The following is a 21,660-nucleotide window of genomic DNA, read 5'->3' on the forward strand; positions in this document are numbered from 1 at the left end:
TGAGATTGAGTGTCGGTGATCGCGTCGGCCCCCAGCGGCGAGCTGGACGTGCGTGGTCTGTATGTGTTTTAATATCACTATAGTTTTGTGTTTCACTCTCAGCCTGTCCCCGAGGAACTGCAGAACGGCGAGAGCTTCGGCTACATCATCGCCTTCCGTGCCTTCGGAGAGGTCGCCTGGACACACGTGGCCACCTCGGCCCCAGGGGCGTCGCGCTACGTGTACCGTAACGACAGCATCGCGCCCTTCTCTCCGTTTCACGTCAAGGTGGGCGCCTACAACGGCAAAGGGCAGGGTCCCTTCAGTCCCGTGGTCACCATCTACTCCGCAGAGGAAGGTAAGGTGGTAGGGTTGGAAAGAACACACTGATGTCTTTGTTTGGTGGCAGAGAGCGTGAAGCCTTTCCCTTGTTTACTAGCTTCTTGATGCACCGTTGGCCGGGCTGAAAGAACTAGATCAATACTAGGTATTGGGTGGATGGGAGTCTCGTTGACCTTTTAGTGGTCTAAAGGAGAGGAAACAAAAACAAAGAACACATACTGGGTTCGTTTTTAGAAAGGAAAGAAGGGGGGGGGGGCGGTCAGGTGGCGTAGCGGAGATTGCGTTCGTCACCAACACCGGAGACGCTGGATTCGCCTGTTCGAATCCAGCTCACAGCTCCGGCGTTGTCACCAGCTTGGCTGGCCGTTCACACTAATACCATTGCCTGTATTAGAGGGTGGGAAAGCTGGCGGGGTGGGTCCGGGTCGTTGTAAACAGCGACTCCTACAGTTCGGTCGGGGCGCCTGCACAGCGCGGATAGGATCTAAGGGGGGTAGTGTGATCCTTCCACACGTTACACCCTCTCAGTGAGAGTCCGCGCTGCCAGGTGAAAAGAAGCGGTTGATTGGCTAGACGTGTGTCGGAGGAAGCACGTGATAGCCTCCACTCTCCCAGACCGACTGTGGGGGGTAAGTGCGCAGCGACCAGGAAGGGGATTGGGAATTGGCATAACGACTAACATTGGGATGGGAGAAAATTGGAGGAAAAAGGAGGGGGGAAAAGATCAATAAAAGAAAAAAAGGAAAGAAGGGGATTACTGTACGTGAACATCGTTTTCTAAAGATCGGGTCAGCGTGAGATCTCGGATATCTATCATTATATTATGTAGTGAAGCTCATTGTCACGTGTGTAGCCGCCTCATCCTGTCGCTACTCTAATTAAAGGCTCAGATGTAAAGTTTTTGAGGAAAAATAATGTCCAATAAATCACAATAAAGTGTTCAACAGATTGGCGATGACATGTTGTATGTTGAAATGTTTATTTTGCATATAGCACTATATAGCATATGAGTAAAAAGAATAATTTTTATTTGCATAGAATAAAAACGTGTATACGTACAGTATATATGAAGTTCCAAAACTCTGAACTTCATTTCTAACCAAAATGTCAGATGACACCCCATAAATCCGAGTTCACAGGGGTTCAAGGATGAATTGAACAAGAATGAAATGGCATTAAGAGTGATGGATGGTCAGAAGCATGGGTCTTGAAAGGGCTTATTTCATGTTGTCCTGGGCTGTCTGAAGGCGGCAGTAAAGCTCTAGTCCCGTGTCTCCTTGCAGAGCCAAGTTGGATGCCAGGCGGAGTGTGGGCCCGGAGTGTCTCTGCTTCTGAGATTGAAGTGAACTGGCAAGCCCTCTTCTCCACCCCCGAAAGAGTTTTGGGCTATGAGGTGCGTTTTCTCCTCCTTTCAAAATGGTAATGGAAGGAAATGGAACAGTCTGTGCCACACAACCATTTTCGATGCTTATCAAAGCCATCACGTTGCCATGGAAATGCGAGTTTCACTTGGATGGCAAAATATTATACAGGCCTTCACACCAGCACCATAGAAAAGCGTTTTACAAAAAGCAAATTGTCTGCCTTTTTCCCCCCCATCTTGTTCCTGTCGGTTGTAGTAAAAGTACTGTAGTTATCAAGGCCCTTGTGATGTTAGATAAAAAATCTCAGAAACCCCGAGAGAGTCAACCATCACATCTCCATTTTGTAAGACGCTCTCAGGAGCCCTTTCACAACACACAGCGTTTCATTCTTTCTTCAGAGACGACAAAAACAACCGCAAAATCCCTTTTGTGCTTCTTTTTTGGTTATGTAATTAATGTGTGCCTCCCACGTACACAGTCGTATTCATATTATTTTATTATTATTCTAACATGACTCAAATTCATACGCAGATGACGCCCTCTGTAATCTCACCAGGTGGTGTACTGGGAGGACGACACCAAGCCGGAGACCATGGGGAAGGTGAGAGTGCCCGGGAATCAAACCAGCGTCACCGTGGGCGGCCTGGTGGCGAACACCCAGTACTTTCTAACTGTCAGTGCCTTCAACACGGCCGGCACCGGGCCTTTCCTGCCCGCCATCAATGCCACCACCAAGAAGCCCCGTGAGTTTTCTGTGTCTCGCACGTCGCCCTGAGAACTCCTACTGTATCTCTGGCTCCCCTTTGCTTCTCGCGTCGACAGGATCGTGTCTCGTTATGATTCAGCTGTCATCGCTCTGAACTCTGAACTCTGACTCCATTGCCTGCACCCTAGGCTCTGTCTACAACTGCCCGACAGCATGTACGACAGCGCTGTATATACCCATATTTATATTTACATTTATATTCTTATATTTACACAGATCTGTAGATACTACGGTATATCTATATCTGTATATCCTACTCTTACTAGTTACGCTGCTGGACTACTACCATACTGTCTTTACACCTGTATCACTGTATATTATACTACAACTCTGTACATGCATCTGATTAGCACTACACTCAGTATTACTAATTTGTATATTTTATACCCAGTTTAATTACCTGTACATTGTATATTTTTGTTGCACTCTGCTACATTTGCACTCTGGTTGGATGCCAAACTTCTTTTCCTTGTACTGTACTCTTTGCTGTAATGACAATACCTTTCCGCGCAAAATGCAGCTAAAGGCTAATGTGGTTTGACATGTTTTCCTCATCTTGTCACAGCAGTCAGGAAATATAAACAGGTGGTCTTAAAAAAGGCAATTTTTTTTCTTCCTTGGAAATATATCATAAATGGAAGACTTGGAAGGGAGAATGTCTGTGATGTGAGAGTTATAGTTTGTGTCATAGTCATAGGATGGTTTGTGTCAGATATTTGGATGTTATATTGTAATAATTTCACATAATTAATTAAATTCAAAAGTGGAAACCTTACTTGACCACCACCACTTGACTTGCACGTGGACATGACTTGATCTGCATTGAAACTGGATGTTTCACTCGGTCCTCCCCATCCACTCCACAATGCAAAGCATTAACATGTTATCTTTTCCTGTTAGCTTGCATTAGTGCTGAAGCTACTAGAAAATTAGCTACCAAATATTGCAGCTAATATTAGCTACTGTTAATCAACGGCCATCTTTGATTAAAATGTCCGTTCACCCGAAACACACACACACAAAAACATATTTTCCCCCAGGAGTGCTATCTATGCAGATAGTTTTGGTTTTGGTGTGATTTGCTGAGGTTTGGATATATCGGCTGTAGAGATGTCTGCTGTCAGCCCAATAGATGCTCAAAGTGCCAAACAAAAATAAAATTTGAAAAACAGCAATGAGAAATGTCCAGAAATCATGACACAGTAAAGGGCTCTACATGCTACAGCAACTGCGACGCGACTGCAACACAACATGGTTGCAGAGGGTGTTGTAGAGTGTGTTGCGAGGATGTTGCGTACCTTTCACCCAAATATAATCTGAACAACCGTTGCATTGATGTTGCGTAGCATTGATTGGTTGGTTAGTGAATGGGGGCGGGGCTGTCATATAATAATATTGGTCCCGCAGGCAGGAATACTATCCTCGATAGTTAACGTAATTTATACAAATGGAAGTATTGATTTCGTCGTAACGAATCATTAAAAAAATATACCGTTAACTGGAATATGTTCGTTTCTTACACATATGTTGGATTATGTAATTGGTTTGTCATGACAAACCAATAAAAAATCGCGAATTAACCGGTGGTTATCCTATAGCCCTAGTTATATGTACATTTCAACAAAATGGAGCTGCAGGGGACTTCCATAGCATACGCCTTCAAATCCTCTTATCTTGACGATTAAAAGCCTCCACAATTTAGTAAACAGTATCCCCATGGCTAGTGTTGATAGTTTACGATGCCAGCTTGTGAGAATTCGTTGTAGCCACCCAACTAACGTTAATGCCATTCAGAATTTATTACCATAGCTAGAACACACAGTAACGTTAATATAATTACATGCATCATTGTTTACAATGAACGGGTGGGGCTAATCGAAAGGACTGAACACAGGGACACGTTAAACAGCAATCAATTAATTTAATACAACAACAGGTAGTTCGAGCTGCATTTGTGCCTACGACCGCGCCACAGGGCTATACGGCTTGTTGAGCTCTCTCTCTCTCTCTTCCTCGAGTGCCTGTAGCTGCTGTCAGCTCAAAAACACTGAACCGGCAGCAGCAATAATACTTCCAGTCGGGGGTTTTCAAAATAAAAGAGCAACGTCTAAAACACCGGAAAAGACGTTTATTTTGTACATTATTTTTACATGTATTTGCACAAAGTTGCATAGGCTACGTGTGGATGTTGCAGAAGCATAAAGGCAGAGTGTCTGCAACATTGTTGCGTTGTCGATGTTGTGTCGCAATCGCGTCGCAGTTGCTGTAGCATGTAGAGGCCTTAACTCCACAGACCTCACAGAACAGTTTCATTAAGAGCGTGTGTACTTGGATATAAAATTGTTCCCAATGAAACTGTTCAGAACGATGTCTGTGGATTATTGTGAGTAACTGTGTTACTACTGTACTACTAATAGTTGGCAACAGCCAAGGAGGTTGCTCAACACTTTGCATTGTGATAGATGGACAAAATCAAAACATTGGTGCAGCCATACTTAATAGTACCTCATCTTCCCTGCAGCACCAGGACAACCCCCGCTGAACGTCGAGTGGACCCTGATTGGCCCTCAGCTCTCCATCTACTGGGAACCTGTAGTGGCCATGGAATATGAATCAGAAGTGACTGGTTATCAAGTGAGCTCATGTCATTTTCAGAATCCGTTAAAGGTTTACTCAATAATATATTTAGCCGCTGCGGAATAAGAACCGTATATAGACTGAATTCACATACAATTACATGGAAGCGCATAATTGAAAGTCTAGAAAGACTTTATAGAGACATTACTAAACACTGCACAGACTGGCACAGTGTGGTGCTACTAACAGTATACTATGTATACTATTGTTATTATTATCATTATTGATAGAATATACTGCCATTTTACTATTATTATTATTATTATTATTATTATTATTATTATTATTATTATTATTATTATTATTATTATTATTATTATTATTATTATTATTATTATTATTATGTTCTACTCTATTATTATTACTATTTCTCTGATTATCTTTTGTCCTGCCTGTACCTCCCCTCCCCCTCCCCCATGCTGCTATGACACCTGAATTTCCCCAAGGAGATTAATAAAGGAACACTTGACTTGACTTTCTACTCAACGGGGCGGCGTGGCTCAGGGGTAGAGCGGGTTGTCCAATGATCGAAGGGTTGGTGGTTCGAATCCCGCTCAAGCCCATGTCCATCCCACTGCCCTTGTGTCCTTGGGCAAGACACTTAACCTACTTGCCTCGTATGAATGTGTATGCATGTGAATGAATGTTGGTGGTGGTCGGAGGGGCCGTAGGCGATGATTATTCGCCACGCTTCCGTGAGTCTGCCTCAGGGCAGCTCTGGCTGCAATTGTAGCTTACCACCACCGGGATGACTGTGTATGAACGAATAATGGACTCTGTACGCACTCTGGGGTCCTCGTGAACATGAAGAGCGCTATATAAATCCAATCCATTATTATTATTATTAACTATTGATGTGCTTATTTGATTTGTGATTTGAGGCGGTCCTCGTTCCAAACAAATCACATATATTACTGAGTAGATGCAAATAAAGTAGGCGTTACCATAACAAGTATTTTCATACCCGTAATCCATGTAAAAAAAACGAACCAGTTCTCTATAGCCTAATATGTACAAGATTAAAATAGTCTGAGAGGGTGACTCATGTCTGCGTGGTGCCTTGGCTCAGGCATATTTAACACGCTGTATTATACACCCTGTGTGTTTCCTCTGTCACCCTTCAGCTGTCGTACCGGAGGCAGAAACACAGGGAGGTAAACACTCTCACAACAGCCAACTCCACGGTGGAGCTGACCCTCCCTGAAGACGACGACTACGTCATCCACATCCGCTCGCTCAGCGAAGGAGGGCTGGGCCCGGCGTCGGATCCCATACCAATCCACCAATTAAGTAAGTATTATCATAGAAGTGGACTTTAACTCATTGGACGCCACGGATTAGCCTCATCCTGTAGTAGCTACCGCCATCGCTGTAAACGGTGGGAGTCGCTCACCTTGTTTGCAGGGCTATAACTATTTAAATATTATAGCTATATATGCAATACTATGGCCCATTTGACATCGAGTATCTATCGTTCAAGATGTGAAAAAGGAATATTTTTTCCATCCATACATTCTCGTTTTATACCGTGGTGAATATAAGTATGGTTTTAGAGTGGTCTGGGGTAATTCCTGGGAGGCTAGTAATAGCCTGTGACGCATATTATACTTAATCCATTGGCATTTCGTCCCTATACACGCTACAATAAAAAATTCAAATGCATATGATCGGTATATTATGTTCCATCATGAATGCATGAAAGGGGGGGGGGGGTCGTTTCTGATTAATTGATTGTCAATAACGGCATTCGTTAGTACAACAGCATACGGTGATCAGGGCGATGGCTATGAAAACAATGCACAACCGAGCTGAAATTGACGTTAAATTGCTCTTACCTGTGGCAGATGAGATTCCAAAAAGAATATTCCAATTATTTGATTGCCATCTGGTAGATCATATGTCCATTTGACCCACGCCATAACCCCCCACAGCATAATGAATCTGGCGTTACTGCAAAGTTAAACATAACTGATTAATTACATCCCTGAACGACAGCACCAGGGATATTATGGATTTAGAGTTTTTGTGTTACCTCAATAACTCGAATAGCTTTAATTAAAATCTTTTTTAATTAAAATTTGTGGTACTTATTTATGACCCCTAGAGGATGAGCCCTATTGATTTTGGTGACCTTGTGACCTTTCCTCTAGCGCCACTATCAGGCTGAACTTTCCATTTTCAAATGGGTTTATCTCCTGATCTGTTTGTCATGACACTGGTATCCGGAAATGTATCTATTCATGCACAACAACTTTGCCATAAGGATCCATGCAGTCTGCCATAGTGGAATTTCCACCATCTTGAATTACCATCTTTTTTCCCTACTCCCCCCTACTAGCCGGTTCACCTGATTCTCACCAAACTTGCTTTGTGGAATCTGGGGACTTTAGAAGTGGGAAGAGAGGAGGGTGGTGACCCAGATACCCAGGAGGACCACCCTCAAGAGCCAGACCAGGCTTCACTCCGCCCAACATCCAATCCCTCCTACTGTATTTGTAATAGAAATAACATCTTCAAATGGGACATTTAGATAATTGATAGGCCAAACCATAATGATCACCAGATCCAATCAAATCCAATAAAATGGTAAACAAAAGATTATTCGACAGTGAATGCACTGTCCGTTTCCCACCAAACTTGACAAATGTGTTTGCAGCAAGGAGGCCTGTGAAGTTCTGAGTCATCTTGCCTCATGGTGGCGCTATTCTCATAAAACGAAATACATTAACCACTCTTCTGCGGTTCAGATTAGGAGCTCAACAGGTGGATTGAGAATTTGGGCCGTTCAGGGATATACTCATCGGTCACCATCAGCACAGTTTGAATTTCCTGATGACCTTGATCGTCTCTCTCGATCAGCTTCCCAATCTCTCTCGTCAGGGAACGGAGTAATCAGAAATAAAAGCTCAGATATTAATGTGTACGTAAACACATTCAGTTTATACAGCCTTGAGTGTGTTTTCATGCACATTAATGTTATATGATATTATATAACACTTGTGTATTCCATCTTTGAGTTGGCCTTGATTAATGACACAGCTTGGATACGCTCATATCACGCTCAAGAAAAACCTAAATATTCATAGCTGGTATTTTCTGATATTAGCCAGAATACATGAGGCATGTACACACCTTATCCCATTCACTGTCAGGTTTCACGGTTTGTGAAAGGCCCATTTCCATAGTGATGTTTGCACAAATCTGCATAATAATTGTGTTTATTTTATATATACAGTTATATTTGGGATTTGGGATATGAAGGTGCATATAAACACCTTATCCTGAGACTTGAACAGGGATATGAACTAATATCTGGAACATTATATAAACACCATCATTATCTGGGTCATGTGCTGGAAACATAGTGTGCAGTGTATAGCAGTGTCTAGAAATAACACTGAGGCAAAACAAATAGAAATTACACCGCTCTCGCACCAACAGACGCAGCTTTTAGTGTGCCCGAACTCGTACAGTTTGCAACTCAGTACCGCCACACGCCGACCGTACAGCCGCAGCACACGACACCACAAAGTAAAATTGAGCAAGGGCTGAATAATGTGCTAACAGATGCACTGGGACTTATAAGTTTGTTACCCGCACCCAGTAAATACAGTCACTTAACACTTTAAGAACCTGACGGGGACATCTTGTCCTCCTGTGACTCTCTACCTCCCGTCCCCAGCGAGGAGTGCGCGGCTCGTGTTTTTGCTGAAATATGCAGTGCAATCCATCTCTGTCAAGAGAGCTTGACTTCCCCTTTTTCTCTGGATGCCATTACTGTCCTGTGGGACTCCAGGGGGCCAGCTCTTCTCCTCCTCTAAATGCTAATTTGCAATGTTGATATGACACAAAAAAAACATAGAGAGAGATTTAATTTTCATACTGTGGCCTTTACTATTCAGTTTCATTTGATGAGAACTAGGTTAGCTTTTTTTCTCATCTCTGCTGTGATGTTGTTCCAACTTGGAAGAAAACCCTTTATTTACACTTGGGACATGCCAGCGGTCCCACTGCAAAGGACACACAGTCACGTTGCATTAGTTATACTGTATTTGGTGTTGCTTTACATTGTGCTTGATATTTTAGGACATTATTAAATTGATCCCCCTCACTGCTTTTAAGGACTCTATCGCAGAGTTGTTTACACACACCTGCGACTGTCACCCAGCCTTTTAACTGTAATGTGTCTGTTCTGCTTCATGTATTAAGTTACATATATTTTTTATTTGGCTGTTTGTTTGATGTGTGTTTTCATTATTTCCCTTACCTCTGTGATGTATCATCTGTCTCTTTCCTATTTCTTTTTTTATTAGAATTTTTTTGTAAATTGTAAATAAGAATTTGTTCTTAACACATTCAGAGCCAATGACAAGATTAGTCGGCTTAACTCGCCATGCGTTGAGTGCTAAGGCCAGAGAAAAAACGAGAAAACTCTGGTTTTAATCGTTATTTCTTTTATTAGCAATATCCATAAATGTTTCATCCATCCAGCCTGACGTTATCATTGGGAATGGGTCTGAGCTCGAAAAGGGCAAATACCGCCGCCTATCGTCTCCCGGATGGTATTGCACATCATTGGATTGGATTGGGTGGGCATGTGCATCAGAAAAAAAGTCCGGTCCGGGGTTTTCCCTTCTCTGGCAAGCAGTATCTGTTACCACATTCACTGGGGAGGCTGGGAGCAGCTTTCGATTATGTGTTTTGGACTATAACGTTGGATCAATAAACACGATCAATATTTGGAATGGCGATCAGGAATTGGATTACTGTTTTTGCAGAACATCTGATGTGAGGTAAGGACTCTATGTTACCAGTTTTGGGTTAATCAGATGTTTTATTCACAGCGATCACAACGTGTGTGTGTGTGTGTGTGCGTAACGTTAGCGCTAAGCACGGCATGGATAATCGATTTTTCAGCCCGCTTCTCTAGCGTGCATAAGTACACATATACTATCGATAATCTAGCAAATATTTTAAAACGATTCATAAATCAGCCGAAAAATGTGTTTTGTGTATTCCACTAAAGAGCTATTATTGCGGAATTTCTCTGGAATTACTAGAACTCTCCAAAACTATAAAACGGAAATGTACCAATGAAAAAACAATCCGTTTCGTACATGTTGACTGCAAGCAAGTCATTGATAAGTGAGGGGTGTTTTAGACCCATAGCCATAATTTAAGATATAGTTTAAGCCTTCGCAAATTTCCCCGACCTCCCATTGACTTCCTTATTGGCACGGTAGCCCTAATAATGGTCAAAGGGGCGTGGCACTGAATGTGTTAATTGACCTAAATAGCCTTAAATAAAAGTTTAATTAAATAAATAAATTAAGGCTGTCAAAGTTAACGCGGTATTAACGCGTTAACTCCCGATGCTATTAACGCCACAATTTTTTTAAACTCACGATTAACTTTTTCAAAAAAAATTATATATATATTTTTTTTTTACTTTAAAAAAAATTTCTAGACTTCACTCAGGTGTATTATTGATACTCTCATTGATACTATGTTTGTTTCTGACTCAAAGTGTGTGTGTGTGTGTGTGTGAGAGATAGAGAGAGAGATAGAGAGGGGGGGTGAGAGAGATGAGGAAGGGGCAAGAGAGAAAGAGAGCTGGGAGAGTGTGTGTGTGAGAGAGAGGGGGGGCGGGGTGTGAGTTCTCAGCCCTTGTGTGAATGTAACAAGTTCCTAACGTTTTCTTTCCCCTATTATTTCATGCACTTTATTCATTGTTTTAAATTATTATTTTCTTTTAAGTTATTTTGTGCATCACTCTGTTTTGAATTTGATGCAAATTTGCAATGCATGACGGTCATCCTTTTGTGTTAAATGGCTGCATAAAGCAAGCATTTGTTGACTCTCATGTTGATAAGAGTATTACAACTTGAAAAATATCAGTTTAAGGTAGATACAAATAAAATAAAAACAATGCGATTAATTTGCGATTAATCGCGAGTTAACTATGGACAATCATGCGGTTAATCAGATTAAATATTTTAATCGATTGACAGCACTAAAATAAATAGATAAAGTGTTTGATGATCTGTAAGAGATGAATGGCCCTATATTAGGGATGGGCATACCCATTACCCAGTCCCCACATCAATCGATTTCTCACCTGTATTTTCTGTTTAGTTTAGTTGAGTTTAGTTTATTAGGATACCCAATTAGCTACAGCATTGCAGTAGCTATTCTTCCTGGGGTCCACAATCTTTTTTTTTTTTTAGATAAAATCACACCGACTGACTAGAAACTGGGAACCCACGCAAACAACCTACACACACAGCAGTGAGGCGGGACATTCTGTGAAATCACATAACTAGAATCTGTTCTACCAGAAGACGGAGTTGAATCAGTTTCAGGGGAGGCTGGCAGAATTAATGGTACCCAACACTTATCCCCCCATGAACAATTCTAAGAGGCATGTCGTTAATTTTTTATTATTGGAAAAATATCACCAATGCTCTTGGGTTCTCATGGTGCACTACTATAAAAGTCTCGGGTGCGCATGAGGTGGCGTGCATGCGCAAGACCATAACATGAGCATGAACACAATGTCAGAGAATAGCAAGGGCTACTAGAACACACATGTATACTCTATTACCTTAAATGTATTCGAAAAGGCTTTGGGCATTTTGTATTCCTCAGTAAATAACAACATCAATGAAACAAGATCCAATATGAATGCATTTTGTCACTGGAAAGAGTCATCTTTGTCTTTAATTTCAGCTACTTAGCTCTCTTTCAGATGAGCACAGTGGTCACTACTTACAGTAAGTATCTCTGTTAGATGAGCACAGTAGTCACTACGTAGCTCTCTGTCAGATGAGCACAGTGGTCACTACTTATCTCTGTCAGGTGACCACAGTGGTCATTCAAGCTATTGGAAGTGACCTTCCTCTTGTTTCCTCGTCTAGACGTGTCTATTCTCACCAAAACTTGAGTTAAAGGGGCAGCTCACCCAAAACACAGAGTATCTATCTATCTCCATCCATCCATCCATCCATCCATCCATCCATCCATCCATCCATCCATCCATCCATCCATCCATCCAGATCGGTTTTGGTGTGATTCACAGATGTTTGGAGATATTGACTATAGAGAAGTCTGCTGTCAGCCCAATGCGACGGAGCTCGCCGTTTGTGGTGCTGAAAGCACCAAAACAATTACATCAACAACAATGTCTCTTTCCAGAAATCCTAAAAAAAAGAAGATAAGGCCTCATTGTGAACAGTTTAATTAAGAGCTATTATGGCAGGTGTAATTTCTTAGAAAATAGTTCCCAATAAAACTGTTCACAACAAGGCGAGGACAAGGCAAACTGCCCCTTTAATGTGACTGAGGAATGTCTGAGAAACTGCCAACGGGGGGATTAGCATTTAAAGTATCCAATAAAAATAGCCCAGGCAGGATTTTAACTCTGTTTGCCATGAATTCAACATGTTCATATTCTGTGCTCTGTTCCAGGTATGAGCGCCCGAGGCTCAAGCGCATGGAGTCTGGACATTTCTCCCCTCTCTCTCCTCGTCACCATCGCACTGGCAACATTCAGGTCAACATTATGACACAAGTGACAGGCTACACAACCACAGTTTCAGTATTTCTGTCTTTTCTGTTCATCTGTGAAAGTTATTGGGTTTCCTTTTTGTAGGTGAGACGGCATACTATTTTAAAGATTTTTCATTTGGCTGTATGTATGGTATGTATGTATGTATGTATGTATGTATGTATGTATGTATGTATGTATGTATGTATGTATGTATGTATGTATGTATGTATGTATGTATGTATGTATGTATGTATGTATGTATGTATGTATGTATGTATGTATGTATGTATGTATGTATGTATGTATGTATGTATGTATGTATGTATGTATGTATGTATGTATGTATGTATGTATGTATGTATGTATGTATGTATGTATGTATGTATGTATGTATGTATGTATGTATGTATGTATGTATGTATGTATGTATGTATGTATGTATGTATGTATGTATGTATGTGTGTGTGTGTGTGTGTGTGTGTGTGTGTGTGTGTGTGTGTGTGTGTGTGTGTGTGTGTGTGTGTGTGTGTGTGTGTGTGTGTGTGTGTGTGTGTGTGTGTGTGTGTGTGTGTGTGTGTGTGTGTGTGTGTGTGTGTGTGTGTGTGTGTGTGTGTGTGTGTGTGTGTGTGTGTGTGTGTGTGTGTGTGTGTGTGTGTGTGTGTGTGTGTGTGTGTGTGTAAGCGGTACTGCGAGTTAAACTCACTTCCCCTTAAAAGACACATAGACACGTTACCAAGAAGTGAATTCACCTCTTGGTATAGTGGTCTGTGATGCCGGCATCGAGATTTAACACAACGCAGAGGAGTCGCATACGATCGGTCACATATGTATGTATGTATCTATGTATGATTCAGCAGCACAAGAATGACAAGTGCTGTCAAACTGGAAATAAGAGTATCTGCTTTTGAGTTTTATAGGCAGGTCTGCTTTGACGTTTTGGGTCGATTAAGAAGAATAACCCACGCCAACTCTGTTTTGGAGTCCAGACTGATACAGATGCCTTACTTCCATTCATGTGCCAAAGTAGTCTGCGCCTTCTATAGTTGTTGCTAAGATAGCTAAACGCTTTCCTTGAACTTTGATTTCTCACAACTTCTTATTGAGTGATTGAGTGTCAACTGCAAAAGTCTGTAATGCAAAGTTGTATTTTGTAATTCTACATTATTTTAAGTTGTCGTCTACACATACTACTACTACTACTTGGCGAGTAGGAACATTGTCATTCGCCTGTGCCCGTGCCTTTGGAGATCCTTGTAAAGATGTTAATGGCTTCACTTATAATCACTACTCAGTGATTTGCTAATTTCTTTTCAAACATAATGGTGGAGATTTTCATCTCATAATCTTGTTCTTCATGAGAGGTTTTGTCGTATCCTTGATGAAACCCCTGCAACTTGCGCACGATACAAGTGCTTGTGATTTTCCAGTTTATAATTTGACGATCTGAGAGTTGAATGTGCCGCGAGGCGGGCAGAATGCTGGCCCCGCTGACTGATGGGCTGGATGTACTCCACTCTGCATTCACCATCTACATCTGCACGCAGCACAGTAGCAGTGGAAGATGTGGACCTCGCCTCCTCCAGTGTACTGCAGCCTGCGCCCATCTGGGGGACACATGGTGGATGTTCTTGTGCCAGGTGGTGCATGCCAGTCATCACATGCCACCAGCCACCGCAGTGGAGGGGAGAGGGTATAGTGCTGCCAATTGTGCCCGTCTGATATTGAAGTCCAGCCACCCAGCTGAGACTTTACTTGGCAAAAATGTCCATTTAGTTTATGGTTGGCTGTGTTCGAGAGGTTATATGAACCTCTCCTTTTCGTTCTCAGTTCAATTAAGTTATTGTCGTATATCTTTTTTACACTTTCATGTATTTCTGTGTAACCTCACTGCTCAGGTGTTTAGACCTGCTTTCACACCACCTTTCAATAGTCATGAGAGAGCTAATAGGGCGAATAGATCAGAACCCTTGTCAGCACATGACACAGTGGTCTATTTAATGCTCTGACTTGACGAATGGAAAGTCTGATATGTGCCATGATTTAGCAGCCATTAAAACATCTTAATAAATTAGAGAGCGCCTGAGGGGCTTCTATGGGAAAAGGGCATAGGAGTAATGGTTCTACTGACACCCACACAAGACTAATGGGTCAGAACTTTGGCTAAATCAGGACGGCCTCGTCACGGTGGAACGACTGAGAGCCTAGGTGTGTGTGTGTGTGTGTCTGTGGGCACGCTCACGCGCGTGTCTGCATGCTAGTAGTGTGTGAGTGTCTTCAACTTAGAATGGGCGTATTTTACCTCACCCTCCAGTGTCGCGGATGTCCGTGGTTTTAGGGAGGCTGTTCAACTGGAAATAATTTTTAAAGCAATCCTTGTACTTACCATGGTTCAGGACTCGGAAGAACTGAAGCATTTTCTTTTTTTGTACTTGTTTCTAAATGGAATAGTTCAGCAAGAACCTAGGCATGGTTTGAAATACCTATTATGGTCACAATGGGCCCAGCACAACAAAAGCTCTGAATGGTGAAAAGTGCGCCTTGCAGGATGAACCTAAGAGCTTATAAAGTGTTTGGGAAAGTTTTCAACTGCCCAAATGATTTTATTTTTTTTGGTAAACCTTTTTCAATCTATATGGATTGGATTTCATTTAGCTGTTTATTATGTGTGGTTTATGTCTTTTCTTCCCTCTGTACACATGCTCTCATCACAGAATCTCTTTGTTAAGCTAACGAATGTTTACACAGAAAATGCATCTTTCTGACTGATTTAATGATTAACAAAAAAAAAGAAATAAAAGACAATTGACATTACACATTCATGTCCTGGGTGCACAAAGACATTGCTGACATCTTTGTTTTGTAAAGTATTGGTACCGTGGAGATGTTCTGCTTTGAGTTTTATTTTTTATTTTCAATGTTTTTTGACAATTCTGCACAAAGGTCAAGTGTTGCTCTAAAATAGGAAATATGAATCAGTCGGCTCATTCAAACGGTGAACGTGATAATTGCTCTCCCTCTCCGGAATATGATGTACAATATTATGATTTGGAGTACAGTGTTGTGATTTTTGAGCAGTGCCCTCCAATAGAGGAACCAACCCACAATGCTTCCGATTCTAAATATAAACCTCAGTCATCCCTAGAATTTGAAAAACACACAAGCAGAGAGCAACACATTTGTAGCGGCTGCTATCGCAACCTTTTTGTGCAGTGGCACAAGCCCTACCTGTTACAAGGTAGCAGGTTAATGCGTAGTGGACAGTTTTCTTGTCTTTTGATACCAGTATGACTTTCCAATTGTATTGCTACTCAAAATCTTGTGGTGGGCGGTGCAGTATTTATTAGAAAATATACATCAAATCGACACAGGTTGCCCACAACTGTCACACCACAAAGACCACAGAGGAAACACCACAGTGTAACTTCTGGGTAACAACGCTTGGCCTTTCTGGGTTTTTTTCTCGACTTCTGTATTTTAAATGTGAGTAATCTCTGTGAGATTGTGTGTCAGGGCTGTTTTCACATTGAAAAGACACCGGCTGATCTTGGTATACTGAAGCTGTGCATGTAAGATATCGTTTGGTGCATTTGTGTTTTCTAAATCTGAGAGTTAATAAAAATGAATTAATTGAAACATTGTTTTCCCTCTATTTATTTTTGTTTCATTTATTTCTTTCTCCCAAAGTCCGTGCCGCAGTGTAATTTTCTCAGTGTCGTCCATTTTTGTGTACTTTGACTGCGGGAAGCATCAAATCAGTGCTGATGGGGCCTATTAAAGCTGTAAAAACCATAACATTGTTGGAAGATTTTAATCATTGAGAGTAAATGGCTGCATTAGTGTCAGTGAGGAAGACATTTCAGAACGTGTTGGATGGATCTGCCTGCTAATTGGTTCATTATACAACACAGGCTATTATATACATATACATGTTATACTATTAACATAACATTAATTAGAAAATGGAAATATGACCTTCACCGAACAAACCTGAACACTTCCAAACTTTTACGCTCACATTGAAACGGCACAACCGTCGGTGTCTCATCTCTAGCCGTGGCAGACCATGCCAGGTCGCTATAGTACTACAGCACTTTGGATTATCGAGGCACGTATCAGCTGAAGTTCAACTACTTTCCTCTGGGGTAGAAATGGGAAAAAACAGCAGCAACATAGGAAGGTACTCTGAGATATTGATCAGGCCAGTGTTGCAGAGGGATGCTTTTAAGATAATAAGAGGGAGAGGACCCTATGAGGAGATCAATAAGCAGGGGAAGTGAGGAAAAGGGAGGTTTCTCTGCGCACCACACATCATCTATAATGAGTTGAAGTGTCAATGCTTGGGGACACATACTTGATGTGCTATTGATCAGCGAATGGGAACACTGGGCTAACTTTACAGATGTGTTAAAAATGTAAAGGGAAGGGGGGTTTAAATGTTTGTATTCTTCCATTAGTGTTGCACTTGCCTCACAGTGACTTGTGTAGAAAATGCAGAGCTATACAGATGTGTCTGCACCCTACCTGATGACAATCCAGTGCAGATACTACAAAACTTTAATTACCTGCAATGCGCCTGTATTGTTGTGTATTTGACAAATAAAGAACTTGACGATACTGTTGTATTGCTATAGGCTGGATTTTGACAGTGGAGACTGCCCTCTCATGGCACTCAGTTTCAGTTCAGTTTCAGTTTATTTAAAAAGGACAGTACACATTAATCAACATTACTGTAAATGTGCCAGTTTTAGCTATCTGGCTAATTTGCTAATAGTTCTTTTGGCAAGATGTTATAAGACCATACACCTAAAACAGAAGCATTAAAAGTAAAACAATATTTACAACACAATCCAACATGATAATAGTAAAAGCAATAACAAAATACACAATGAACTGATTAAAAGTGGTCACATGTTTGATTAGTTAATAGCCAGGTCTTGAATTTTTTTTTGTAAAGGTGTGGTAGGTAGCACAGTATCGTATTTCAGTTGGTAGGATGTTCTAAAACTGAGTGGCTCTGACTGCAAAACGAAGGTTATCCCATAACCCTAGTTATATGAATATGGCGAGCGCTCTGCTCTATTGGAACTGTCCCTTTAATCATATGCAAAAAGGTACAACATAGTATGGACCAATGCACACCACTTAACACTTTCAGAGCCCAAGCTTAATTCCTTTTTACCCCCTTGAATGCCCAGCACCACTTCAATGTTAACATTAATATCGCCTAATCTATGTTTTAAATTATGGTTATGTGTCTAATCTGCCCGTCGCTTATGAAAGACTCATTTTCCAGTCAACATTGTCGTAGCAGATTGTTTTTGTATCGGTTCTTTTCCGTTTTCTAGCATTTTGAAAAGCACTCGTTTTCACGGAAAAAAGAAGACATTCCATGATAATCGCCCTTTACTGGAATATTCTAGAACGTTGTCATTTTTCGGCCTATTTATGAATCGTTTTCAAATAAACGCTAGATTATCGATAGTATATGTGTACACATGCACGCTCGTGCCGCAAGCTGAAAATCGATTCTCCTAGTTCCTGGCCGCACGCACAGTCAAACAGCCATATCACATAATCACATAAAAGCTTATATCTCTGTGAAAACGTGTCTGATTATCCTAAGACTGGTAACATAGATTCCTTACCTGAGATCTATGGTATCCAAATGGATTATTCCAATTCCTGATCGCCATTAGAAAAAAGTTATCCTTTTATTGATCCACCCCGTATACTGTAAAAACACATAATCCCCGCTGCTCTGAGGCTCCAGAGTGAAGCTGATTGATGCCGGTTGCATGAGTGAGAAGTAAAATGTGGAGTCAGTTTTTTTTTTCTCATTCATTTTCATTGAGTTCAATCCAAAAGGGTGAATTACCATCTGGGAGACGATAGGGGGCGCTCTTTTCACATCTGAGCGCCTGGGGTGGCTGAATTTCCAACGGTAGACTCGGTTGATGAAATATGAATTCAGATCGCTAATAATAATAAAAAAAAACGAAAACTCGGGTTGGGCAATCAAAGTGTTAAGGGCAACTCGTTGTGGCATCTATATGGCACACACATTCATGACATCAACCCCTGTGACGTCTGGCCCGCCCTGGCATTTTCCCCCCGGAAAAGCTCAGGGTCCTTCGGGGTACCAGAACTTGTCTGCACCCCGGCGGACAACGGGTTAAACTGATCCGGTTCGGCGCGACCAGGAAAAGTCCTGTGCCCTTGTCACGCCGCCGCCCCCAGTCCTAAGAGGGGGGTAGGTACGCGTGTCGATCCTAAAACATCACAGGGGGCGCCACCAAGACGGTCAGTACGCGAACGCACCGCTCCCGGTGGTCCACCTAACAGGCGTGAAACCCCCCTGCCAATGTTTGATCTACTCCGTCATCTCCCCCGGAGATGTACGCGAGTCCTCGAGTCTAACCTATAGTGCACTGGTGCTCAGCAGAGATAAAAAAAAATAAAAATCCCAGCCGACTGCATAAAAAACGCAGTTTTTATGATGTTGGGCAACCAAGGCGCGCTGGTCCCAAAAAGCGGATTCAATCATTGAAAAACACCCTGGGCCAGCGCTGATCGGTCTCGTAAGACCAAACGCTGATTTATCAAACAGCGTGTATGCTCGTAAAGAACCCGAGAATAGTGACGGCGAATTTCTAACAAGAAAGAGCCCCACAATGTTTCTGGATTCGAACACGCGAACCCAGCATCTCCGGCGTTGGTGACGAACGCAATCTCCGCTACGCCACCTGACCGCCCCCGAATTTGATTTTGTGAAGACAAACTGTCTTCTTCACATTAAGAAACAGTTGAGACTCTGTGAGCCAGTTGTTGACATTCACCATTGCAGCCAGTTCTTTAGTTTTTGCATGAATATAGATAACAGTGTTATCGGCATACATTTGAACTTCACACTGTGTTACAAGTCTTGGTGTTATAATAGACTCAGACCTAAGCTTTAAATCACACATCAACAAGGTGACAAAAACATAATTTTCCCACCTTAGAAACATAGCTAAGGTACGGCCGTTTATAAATCAAAAAGACGCTGAAAAACTGATCCATGCCTTTATCTCAAGCCGACTTGACTACTGTAATGCACTCCTCACTGGCCTCGGGGAAAAAAAACAGAACGACTCCAACTCATTCAAAACTCGGCAGCTAGGCTACTAACTAGAACCAAGAGGAGAGACCACATCAGTCCTGTATTAGCTAACCTACACTGGCTTCCGGTAACATTTAGAATTGATTTCAAGGTCCTCCTCCTTATATACAAAGCACTAAATGGAACAGGACCAAGCTACATTGCAAATTCTCTAGTCAACTATGTGCCTCCTAGAACATTGCGATCATCTACTACTGGTCTATTGAAGGTTCCAAGCCACAGTCTAAGGAAAATCGGGGATGCAGCTTTTGCAAACTATGCACCAAAGTTATGGAACACACTATCTATGGACATTAGGGAAGCTATATCTCTTAATATTAAAAAAAAAAGAAAAAAGCAAAAAATGTACCTCTTCACCATAGCCTTCTAATACACTCCGCTGTACTGTAGCACTATTTTACTCTGTCCATTCTATTGCATAATTTTACTATCTATTCTATTCTACTATTCTATTATTGCACTGTATTATTTTACTCTGTCTATTGCTTTTTATTACAGGTTCAAAACTGTCAGGTTTTTATTGCACTGGGCTACAGTTTTCTATTGTTTATTACAGGTTCAAAACTGTCGGGTATTGAACTGTGTGTGTATTGAGCAGAAGAGACTGTCATGAGCAGGAGACTATTGTCTGATACGGCTAGCTTAAAATGTGCATTTGTGGTGTCAGGCAACAGGAGACTGTCATGAACAGGGGAGACTGTCAGCTTTAATACTGTCTGATATGGCTTGCCTTAAAATGTGCATTGTGGTGTCAGGCAGAGGAGAAGACTGTCATTTTTTGAACTATGGATACTGAACAAAGGTTTGGGACGGCTTTGAACTGTTGAAACAGTCATTCAGAACAGTTTTACCATTGTACGACTTTGAGCTGTTGAACAGTAATCCAGAACTATTTTATTGCACTGTAAAATATATATATATATTTTTTTATCTATTCTATTCTACAATTTTATTGCACTATTTTACTCTGTCTATTTTATCTAGCTCCTTTTATTGTTGTCTATTTAAAACTGAATCAAACCATAAACTATAGGTGGCCTGTTGGGATGTTAGATCCTAATGTGAAAAACTGTCTGCACTTTATGTGCTCATTTTATGCCTGTCTTTTTTCTGTTGTGAAGCACTTTGAGCTGCAGTTTCTGTATGAAAGGTGCTATACAAATAAAGTTTATTATTATTATTATTATTATTATTATTATTATTATTATTATTATTATTATTATTATTATTATTATTATTATTATTACATGATACATCTGCCTCTGATGTTCCTGCCACTCGCATTTCACTTCCTGCTCTTTTGTGTTCTTCAATTCCCCTGCACTCTCCCCAGGCCTGTCTGAATCCTATGGTTTTGCACTCCTTGAAAATGTGGTCCCAATTTAGGAAACGCTGTGGTTTAGTCTCTATGTTCTCTAGGAGTTTTGAACATGAGACTGCTGTATGAAAGCAATGTATTTATGTAATTTGATGAAATTAAGAATAAGTTTGCTATACCAACGCATCACTTCTTTCGTTACTTACAAGTTAGAATTTTTTTACGTAGTCAGTTTACTTAATTTCCTTCGCTGCCACCAAATACATCTCTGGACTCAATCCTGGAAACAAAACCTGAGATTAAGGGACCAATGTCTAGGCTTTATACGGCTATATTTGAGATGGTGGTCAAGAATACTTAAAAACGTTCACTCTTCATCTATTTGTGCAAGACATGGACTTATTCAGTTCAAGATTGTACATATCCAAACTCAAGCTGTCAAGAATTTTCCCTGAGGTTAGTCCTACTTGTAACCGATGCAAACAAGCCCCTGTCGGTCTGTATCACACATTTTGGTCGTGTCCTATAGCCTAGCAGCTTTGTGGT

At 41.3% G+C, this 21,660-nt stretch overlaps 1 protein-coding gene across 1 annotated transcript in view; it reads left to right on the forward strand.

Annotated features, from left to right (window-relative positions):
* LOC311244441 (contactin-3-like) overlaps window positions 1-12,694 on the forward strand; it is an 85,394-nt gene extending 72,700 nt beyond the window's left edge. Inside the window, exons 17-22 of the mRNA XM_084333950.1 lie at window positions 103-337; window positions 1,605-1,714; window positions 2,242-2,428; window positions 4,973-5,085; window positions 6,213-6,378; window positions 12,556-12,694. Of these exons, the coding sequence (XP_084190076.1) occupies window positions 103-337; window positions 1,605-1,714; window positions 2,242-2,428; window positions 4,973-5,085; window positions 6,213-6,378; window positions 12,556-12,653 (909 nt within the window). The 3' untranslated portion in view covers window positions 12,654-12,694. The remainder of the gene's footprint in view (window positions 1-102; window positions 338-1,604; window positions 1,715-2,241; window positions 2,429-4,972; window positions 5,086-6,212; window positions 6,379-12,555) is intronic.
* The last annotated feature ends 8,966 nt before the right edge of the window (window positions 12,695-21,660 follow it).

The sequence above is a fragment of the Notolepis coatsorum genome, assembly GCF_963971535.1.
Source record: "Notolepis coatsorum genome assembly, chromosome: 17".
NCBI lineage: Eukaryota > Metazoa > Chordata > Actinopteri > Aulopiformes > Paralepididae > Notolepis > Notolepis coatsorum.